The sequence below is a fragment of the Takifugu rubripes genome, chromosome 1, assembly GCF_901000725.2.
Source record: "Takifugu rubripes chromosome 1, fTakRub1.2, whole genome shotgun sequence".
Taxonomy (NCBI): domain Eukaryota; kingdom Metazoa; phylum Chordata; class Actinopteri; order Tetraodontiformes; family Tetraodontidae; genus Takifugu; species Takifugu rubripes.
In genome coordinates, this window is record NC_042285.1 from 11640308 (window position 1) to 11649923 (window position 9616).

A 9616-nucleotide genomic window follows, 5' to 3' on the forward strand; every position below is an offset into this window, starting at 1 on the left:
AAACTGAAAAAAGTTTTAAATCACATCTCGGGCTAAGCTGTGAAGCAACGGTTGGGTGTGACTCTATAGCAAATATGATTTACTTTAAAACATACTCTTAGGTTCAAACGACCTAAAACATGAGAGAGAGAGAGAGAGAGAAATGAGGCAAAGACAACAGCTTTAAGTTTTACTTGCAGCAAGGAGGACGGGGAGATGCGGTCAGTTTCAGATCTCCAACACGTCCTGAGACACACCTCCCGCCACCCTTCTTTTATTAGGATTAGGAGGTCCCTAGTTACATAGAATTCAAATGTGCCTAAAGGGAGGGGGGAAACCCAAACAATAGCAGGGTCCATTTATAGTAAAACTTGCAAATCATAATGACGAGTGCGTCTTCATTGAATTATCAGCTTGGCTCGCACACACAGCACATCCTTCCATACAAGATAAAAGCCTATACAAAGAGAATAAATTCTCCTGCTTCCCATGCTGTTGTTGCATCCTGATACTCCTTACAGCGGCTGTATCCTGTTGTTCTTGAGCAGGTGTGTGAGCTTACACATTAGACATCACGAAGCTTCAGCATTAACAAGTAATAAAAGCATAATGTCATCTTATGTAAAATGTAGTTTTTTTTATGGTTAAAAAATCATGCAAGGTGTTCACATTTTCAATACATTACAATAGTCACAGCACAAATCTTGGTTTAACAGATTCACATTATACTCACAAATATACCATAAATGTCAGATGTACCTTAGTCAGAATCTATATTTACAACATGTGGGAGTAACTCTACAGGGAAAGAAACCTGCATTTGCATGGATGATTGTCCATTGTCATCCTGTTCATCATTTGCCAGTGTGCTGTCATGATTTAACACCACTGGTAATGAAGAATCACCGGGCTGAGTGAGGCACGACTGTCCTTCACATCTAAACATCAGCGACCGCCCGAGACTGGGTGAACTGCCAGGCCCTGGCCTCAGCGTTACGGGTGAAGATCTGTGTTGCTCTGGCACCGTGGCAACGGACAACGTTTCTACTCGAGAATCAGTCACAGCTAGTCACTGCCCACAGCACACAAATTCAGCTTCAGTCCTCCAAATGTGCCACTTCCTCCTCAGCTCTGTTCTCACCTGCATCCGTGAGGAAAGTAAGACGGTTCAGATTTATTTAGTCATTTTTGTTTGTTTATTTATTTATTTATTTTGACGATTTTATACTTTTAGACATCACAAAAATGGAATAGTTAGAGCAGTGGAAATTAGTAAGTTAGTTTTAGGAAGAATGTAATGTGTAACAACAAACCTCTTTATTAGCGTAGCAGTAAAGCACAGACACAAGTAAGCCCTGTAGAAAGGTCATATATCAGGAAAGGCCATGTCATACACGTGACAACAAAAACAATTGGGTGTTTTAAAGCACATACTCAAAAAGAGTACACAAACAACATTTTTGCAGTTAATTGTTACATGGTCACTTTTCCACATATGAGGAGAAATGCGTAAATAGCTTCTTTCTATTTTTTACCAGAGTCCAAATTACCTCACCTACGTACACCAGTTTGGTTATTCTAAAGACTGGAAATACTTATTTCTACACAGCTCAGGTAAACTATGTAAACCATTGTAAAATTTTGGTTTCATATTAAATTTATTTCTAGAAAACTAAAGTAAGTCAGTATTTTTTAGAACATGATCGCACGTCCACAAATAGCAACAGACACTAATCAAGCCCACCTGAAAAGAATTCAGAGTAAGGGTGAAAAAGACTTTAATGTAGCGCAGAATGCCAGTTGTTTGCTCATCTGTAGCAAAAATGAATATGATTTCATGAATCCCAAACAGAGGTATAAGGGTAAGTGTTGCCTTGGCAAGCCTACAAACCAGAAAGAAGAACAATTCAAAGGAGAAAAGAGTAGAAGTGAGTAAGCAAGGAAAACCACACAGGTGGAGATGTGAATTTGAAAATGTGTGAATTTCACAATCCCTTTATGTCAAGTCTTTAACCTGTGCTAAAATGTTTAAATAAGACAATAAGCATTTGATCTGTAATGTGTCTCTACCCAAGGAAGAGCTTCACAATGCAACGGGTCAACTTGCCGAAGTTTGTAATCAGGGTATCCACTTTGTTTGTTGGCTCTTAATTTGGAGAGAATTACCTTCAGGATCTTCATGAAAATTAAAAAGTTGATCTGTTGATCAAAGAATCAATATGTCAATTGTGCATGCAGTACACATTTACAGTGAGTGGAGATTCAATCACTCACCAGTGAGGCAAAAAGAATCGGTAAACGGATAATCCACCAATAGTTCATGTTTTCATTGAAGGCCCAACACCTGTAAAAGGGAGAAGCATGGAGAATCATATTGTCTGTGGTGGATAATTGTGACTGGAGCAGATGGGAACAAACACGCTTACTCTTTGTTTTCTTTCAGAAGTTTCATCACAACCCAGGGTATCACAAACAATAGTGGTGTGCCTGATCAAAGCAAACGGCTGAAATTAATTTGTAGCTCTCTGCAAAGTAATTATTCACAGCTGAACTTAATGACATACAGGGTGGAATATCACAAGTCTTGCAAATGAAACTGAGCAACTACTCCATGAAATTTCACATTATCTATCATCCTTAGAGGTAGGAGATATAAATGGCCGCTGCTAATTAGCAGGTGACATCTTTACAGGTGGAATGCTGACACCCCATGGAGATAACCTTAGACGGTTAGATGGTAGGTTTGATCAGTCTTTTAGCATCAATAAATACCAAAAGAACTCACCCCAACCAAGACAGATGTAGGGCAAGTGTTTATTGTTATCAATGAACACTGAAGCAATAAGAACAGAGTACAAATAAACCGCTTCTCCGAAGAACCAACAATGATTGGCCAGGACACAGTACTGCATCACAGCCTGGGCCATTCGGCAGCCAATGGCAGCCTAGAGGAAGAGGTCACGTAAAAACAGATGTTACCTGTGGGCCACAGCAAATAAAGAAGGATGATCGTTCAGCGGCTCTACCTGGTGACTTAGCATCTCTCCCACATCGGTCTGTTTCACAATCTCTCGTCCCCAGTGCCGTTCCAGCATAGTGTCCTTAATGATAACCGATACAGCTCGCAGGATGAGGGACAGGAAGAGATTAGCATGAATGTAATTCCTAGAACAGCGCAATTTCCTGGAAAACATACAGAAACTCACAGTATAAAATATCACTTCAGTTCCTTTAGTACTATTTCACTGTGGTGCTGCGTGTAATGTAGTCTATTTTACCTAAAGCTCAGAAGAATGACAAGCGCTGTTGAGAGTGTGAGGAGGGAGATGGAGTAGCCAACAGTGTACACCATCCTGAAGTTCACCATCATTTGTTTGAACCACAACTGTAAAGACAATCCATGGCACTTATTTAAATGTCAGCTCAATAATGGTAATCCATCTTTAATTTGTCATTGGCTATATCCGCTTGCTTATACAAGCACAAATAAGGATTGCTTTATTCCTTAATTATTAACTAGGATTAGATTTAGGATTAGGTGTCAGCGGAGCTGCTGCACAGTTTCCCATTCAATCACAGTTATGCTAGTTGGAAACCTTAACATTTAATCATTATCAATGGTAAAGTTTTGATGTGTGGACATTTTTGATGCCTCTAAATTATTGGGAATATCTAAGATTCCATTTACTAAAGGAACATTCTCTTTCTTATGGGAGAACGCAAAATGATGCACAAGTGATTAAAAAGAAGAAAACACAGGTGACAGCCATGAGAGCAATTAGGCAAGTGAGAAATGTAACGAACACCACAGGAGTCACACTCATAGGGCGACAAGACCAGACAGGGAAATGAACACAAGGCTATATGAACTGAGATACATCCAAAATACACTTTGTAGAAAAATTTAGAATTCTAAAAGGAACCAACTACAAAGTACTGTACAAGTATGATCTGTTCCCACAAAATTCCCACAAAAACGATTGTGACTAGCTTTGTTTCTGGGATGAACCAACAAGGATTAATCAGAAAGATGACCATACAAATGGATCATAGGAACACTTTTTACACAGACAACTTTTTAGAAGCAGACTGGCTCTGCATCGGTCTTCGTTGTTTCTGAGTTTCATAACAGAGCTTGAACCACATCCATACACATACAACAGAGTTTTTTCAATTGTTTACTGCAATCAGCATATCCACGGGCAGACAGTCTAATCAGTGGACACAAACATAGTGGGTCCATAGTGAGATCCTCGGCTCAGCAGAAATGACAAATGGTTTACAGACAGGGAGACGGTTGGACACAAGTAAAAGACATTTAGGAATTTAGGTAAGAAAAGGAAGGAAGGAAGAGCAGACAATGAGCAGACACAAGACAAACTAAACACAAACGTAAACAGAAACTAGCAGCATCAGTACAGACACATTCACCTTTCATAGACATAGATTCTTATACAGTGGGACCTCTACTTATGAACGGCTCTACATGCGGAATTTTCAGGTTACGAAACGTCTCAACGGGAAAATATTTCCTCTTGTTACGAAATAAATTTCAGGATACGAAAGGCAAAAATACGCTACCGCTGCTACTCGCAGCTCGCGGAATTTAGCCAACGTAAACTTGCTTGTAGCTGCTCTGCCATTGGCTATCGCCTAGCATCTTCCTGTCATCCCATTGGCTAGGAGGGACGCCAATCCGTACAAGTTTGTGTGTATCCCAACGTCGCCTTCGTCGTCTTCGGGATTTATTGTGGGTGTTTGTATGTTTGTCCATTAGATGGCGGTGTTACCACAAATGTTAACGTTCGTTGCTAGTAATGACGGCTAATGTAATATCTAATGTATTAGCCTGTAATAAAGTTCATTTTGTCCTGGAGAAGCCTTGCACTGAATTCCTACATTTATTGTGCGATAATCTAATTGTAACATGTATTTGTTACATGTTTAGATCCATTTTTATGATTTATAAAAAAATTATGTCCGAATTTTTGGGGGCTTGGAACGGATTAGGGCATTTACATGGAAAACGCATCTCTACTTACGTAATTTTCAGGTTACGAAACAACTTCGGGAACCAGTTAATTTCGTAAGTAGAGGTCCCACTGTAAGTTCGAGCCACTTGTGCATCAAAGGCTTAAAAGACAACAGTATTTTACTCTGATCATACTTACATATGCAGCATCGAGGACTACTAAACTAAATGTCTGAGAAATGCAGGACACTCATGGAACGTATTAATCCCTGTGCTGGAGACATTTGCTGTACCTCATGAGATGTGACCTCTTCCTCCTCCTCACACTGACTCTTATCCCTCCACACATGCCCGCTATCGTCTCTCTCCCAGAGGCCATCGGAACCGCAGCGTCGACGCACAACTCCCTGAGATACTGCAGGTAAAATAGGGAGGCCTTGAGGGATTGATTAAGGCATAAATATTATCTGATTACTTATTATGCAGATAATCTGGCAACCATGAATATTCACAACAAATGTGTTGTTTTCAGAATGTTATAAGAAATATTATGACAGTTAGAAGAAGCAAACGTGTTACTTCTGTCAATTACCATCACCTGATAAGCATAATATGAATGAATGAATTGACTACGAGTTATTTCCAGGTGATTATTTACCTTTTTCATACCAGGGCAAGTAGAAAGGGCAGGATATGTTGACCAGGGAGCCGGCAGGAGCATCTGGCCAGCAGGCGTATCTGTCAAATGTCCTATTGCAGAAGAGTCCACCTGTGATGACAAATCAAAGATGAAGCCTAAGAAACTCTGCATGAGAAAACATTGCTATGCTATTAACACCAAATGAAATGAAATACCCGGGGAGAGCGGCTCGTTCATAATCATTTGGATACAGTCATCTTTATACTGGATCCACTTTTGGTATGTCTCCTCTAAGACTACACCACTTGCTATGTCAGTCTGCAATGGCAATTAAAACACCCAAACAACACACACACACACTCACACACAAAAATCCTCAGAAACATTCACAAGAAAAATTATGGCTTCCATTTTTTCTCAAAGGTTCAACACTTAAGACACCAAAACTAACCGTTTTCAAGCAGAGAACCAGAAGGCAGATGAGAACCTTTTTCTTTTGCATCCTTGGCTCTGAGGAAAAAGACAACAGACTAGACCTAATTCACAGGACCTGTGCTTAGTAATTACAGGCTTGAATACCAGCACATGCACTTAAACAAAAGACCACAACAGCACAAACAACAGAGTGCACTATAATTCTGCCTATATTACAGGAAAAATAAACTGTGTTGAATAAAATGTATACTTTGAAAATAATTGAACCTTTAAGGGTGATCTGTTGGAGACTGGGCTGAGAAGTGGAAGGTTCTTGGTCCGAGCCCCAGTGCAGACAAAGTAGTGAAAGGTGGTAGTAGTGGGAGATGCCAGAACACCTTCAGAGCACTGCCCAGGTACCCTTGAGCAAGTTACCGAACCCATAAATGCCCACACAGGACCCTGCGTTGGACCCTGCCTTTGCCCATATGCGCATCCTCCTGGTGACCCCGAAAAGGGATAGAACCCTCAAGAAGAGGAACCTATCTCCACAAAGTGTTCCATCCTTTGTAGATGGATTCCTTGAGTTTTTGATGATATTTTACTCCTAATTACGACACAGAATGAGGGGGTCTTCCTTTTTCTACTGTGTTTAATTCCTAATATTACTTAATCAACTATAAATATTTCCATATAAACGTTATCAAGATGTTTACTTACATCTGTATTAGACCTTTGTTTAACTCATTGATGAGAGCTGTGGTTAACCGTTAGCGGATGGCATCTGGTAGGTTCCTTTCAAACATAGGCTGTGAGAGTCAATTTCCCTCTCTGCACGACTGAACCGGTTTATCTGACCGACCTACAACATGGCACTTCCACCCCCAGCTCATTTCATTAATAACAGCAGACATTTACTGATATTTTATAATGCATATTCATGGAATACAGATATGGCACCAATGACTGTCTGCCTAATCAAACACTGGCTGGCAGAGGCAGATAATAATATCGCTTAGAAAACCTCTCAAACAGGTTGGAATATGAGCATTTTTGCAAAATTTAGTCTGGATGAGGATTTTTTCATCCTGCAAAAAGGACAATTTCTTATCAGTCATGTTTTTCAATATAAATACTCAATGGAAATATTAAGATCCTGCAACAGTGGCAACAGTGTTTACTGTCAGTTTCAAATCCGAAGGCACCGACTCCCCACCCTCTGCAGGGGGTCCCACCACGTATCCATCAACACCAAAAGACCAATTTATATCATGATGATAGCCTTTAAGAATTGTGGCTGGTGGCAGCACAAGGACTGAAAAGATGTGAAATAAGGTGTGTTATTATTCAGTAAAAAAAACACCCTGTGGGGAGCTCTGCTAGTTCATTTTGACTACAAACATAATCAGATTTTCTTCAAATAGGCACCGATCTCAACTTATTTATTTCCAGTATACAGTTTTATGTTAAAAGTGCCCTATAATTTACATATTTGTAACCAAATCAGCGAAAACATAAACCATGTGAACCCTAAAAAACTGATTTTTGTTCTTTACATCGAGCAGCATTGAGCAACATTCACATAGCAGCACAGTGACGTATTAACATACTGCGATTCAGTGAGATCACAAATAGCATAAAGACATAAAACATCAACTATTTTGACTTTGTTTGAAAAGGATTTTTAGAATTTTTAAATTCTCCATCTGATGCTAAAAGAATTGCCATCCTTCTAATTACTTAAATTCCAAGTTTCTATTTCGACGTGCAGATTTTGTCTACACAAGCTTTCTTTTTTTAATCTTCCTCCGCGCAAAACCGTGCGTCATAACGCAACCATTAAAGAAAAGCACCAAAAAAACACAAAAATAATAAACAGAAAACGTGAAGACAGAATACTCACCGCTGAGCAGCGGAGTGGCTCCGGCTGTGTAAACGCTCCTGAAGCTGCGCACAGCACTTAGTGCCGCTCTGCCCCTCACGGTTGCTCCTCACTGTTGCCCCTCACGTTTACTCCTCACGTTTACTCCTCACTGTTGCCCCTCACGGTTGCCCCTCACGGTTGCTCCTCACGGTTGCTCCTCACGTTTACTCCTTACTGTTGCCCCTCACGTTTACTCCTCACTGTTGCCCCTCACGGTTGCTCATCACTGTTGCCCCTCACGGTTGCTCCTCACTGTTGCCCCTCACGGTTGCTCCTCACGGTTGCTCCTCACTGTTGCTCCTCACTGTTGCCCCTCACGGTTGCTCCTCACTGTTGCCCCTCACGGTTGCTCATCACTGTTGCCCCTCACGGTTGCTCCTCACGGTTGCTCCTCACTGTTGCCCCTCACGGTTGCTCCTCACTGTTGCTCCTCACGTTTACTCCTCACTGTTGCTCCTCACGGTTGCTCCTCACTGTTGCTCCTCACGTTTACTCCTTACTGTTGCCCCTCACGGTTGCTCCTCACGTTTACTCCTTACTGTTGCCCCTCACGGTTGCTCATCACTGTTGCCCCTCACGTTTACTCCTTACTGTTGCCCCTCACGGTTGCTCCTCACTGTTGCCCCTCACGGTTGCTCCTCACTGTTGCCCCTCACGGTTGCTCATCACTGTTGCCCCTCACTGTTGCTCCTCACTGTTGCCCCTCACGGTTGCTCCTCACTGTTGCCCCTCACGGTTGCTCATCACTGTTGCCCCTCACTGTTGCTCCTCACTGTTGCCCCTCACGGTTGCTCCTTACTGTTGCCCCTCACGGTTGCTCCTCACGTTTACTCCTTACTGTTGCCCCTCACGGTTGCTCATCACTGTTGCCCCTCACTGTTGCCCCTCACGGTTGCCCCTCACTGTTGCCCCTCACGGTTGCTCCTCACTGTTGCCCCTCACGGTTGCTCATCACTGTTGCCCCTCACTGTTGCTCCTCACTGTTGCCCCTCACTGTTGCCCCTCACGGTTGCCCCTCACTGTTGCCCCTCACTGTTGCCCCTCACGGTTGCTCCTCACTGTTGCTCCTCACGTTTACTCCTCACTGTTGCTCCTCATGGTTGCTCCTCACTGTTGCCCCTCACGGTTGCTCATCACTGTTGCCCCTCACTGTTGCTCCTCACTGTTGCCCCTCACTGTTGCCCCTCACGGTTGCTCATCACTGTTGCCCCTCACTGTTGCTCCTCACTGTTGCCCCTCACGGTTGCTCCTCACTGTTGCTCCTCACGTTTACTCCTCACTGTTGCCCCTCACGGTTGCTCCTCACTGTTGCCCCTCACGGTTGCTCATCACTGTTGCCCCTCACTGTTGCCCCTCACGGTTGCTCCTCACTGTTGCTCCTCACGTTTACTCCTCACTGTTGCTCCACTTCGTTTTCTCCCTTCTACAGGTTTCGTGCGTCACGGCCGCAGCTATACTACAAGTTTGTTACGGGCTAATTGCAGATGATTGATCAATAACAGGCAGGTTGACCGCCCACGCGTCATGTGATTGCCCCTCGTAGCGCGTGACAAACACCTTATTCTCGTTTTTAAACCGGAACTTAGACCCTAGCTCGCGCCTAAACCAACGTCATTATTATGATTCATGAATGATTGTGATAAAAGGACAAACGTGTCTACTCCCAGCTATAAAACATATATATAAT

The 9616-nt window shown here is 42.5% G+C and overlaps 1 protein-coding gene across 8 annotated transcripts; it reads right to left on the bottom strand.

The window, feature by feature from the left end:
• Positions 1–178: 178 nt before the first annotated feature.
• LOC101070036 (glucagon receptor-like) lies at positions 179–8153 on the bottom strand. 8 transcript variants are annotated; one of them, XM_029850855.1, is made up of 14 exons: positions 7909–8153; positions 6043–6101; positions 5807–5909; positions 5610–5720; positions 5245–5387; positions 3258–3364; positions 3006–3162; positions 2765–2924; positions 2406–2466; positions 2254–2323; positions 2087–2178; positions 1724–1862; positions 1293–1334; positions 179–1120 (listed from the first exon to the last, which is right to left on the bottom strand). In XM_029850855.1, the coding sequence occupies exons 2-14, from the start codon at positions 6091–6093 to the stop codon at positions 1049–1051; spliced, it is 1308 nt and encodes a 435-aa protein (XP_029706715.1). In that variant the 5' UTR covers positions 6094–6101; positions 7909–8153; the 3' UTR covers positions 179–1048. The 8 variants fall into 8 exon arrangements, with proteins under 8 accessions (XP_029706715.1, XP_029706727.1, XP_029706724.1 ...); XM_029850867.1 differs by having other exon boundaries at positions 6043–6426; XM_029850864.1 differs by having other exon boundaries at positions 6294–8153.
• Between the last annotated feature and the right edge of the window lie 1463 nt (positions 8154–9616).

Excerpts from the sequence above, each read along its gene's own strand:
- LOC101070036 (XM_029850855.1), bottom strand. The coding sequence starts at position 6,093 with ATGCAAAAGAAAAAGGTTCTCATCTGCCTTCTGGTTCTCTGCTTGAAA. Across the intron at positions 2,925-3,005 it reads GAGAGATGCTAAGTCACCAG|GCTGCCATTGGCTGCCGAAT; the intron begins GTAGAGCCGCTG and ends CTCTTCCTCTAG. Across the intron at positions 1,335-1,723 it reads TTACTCTGAATTCTTTTCAG|GGCTTACTTGTGTCTGTGCT; the intron begins GTGGGCTTGATT and ends ACCTTTCTACAG.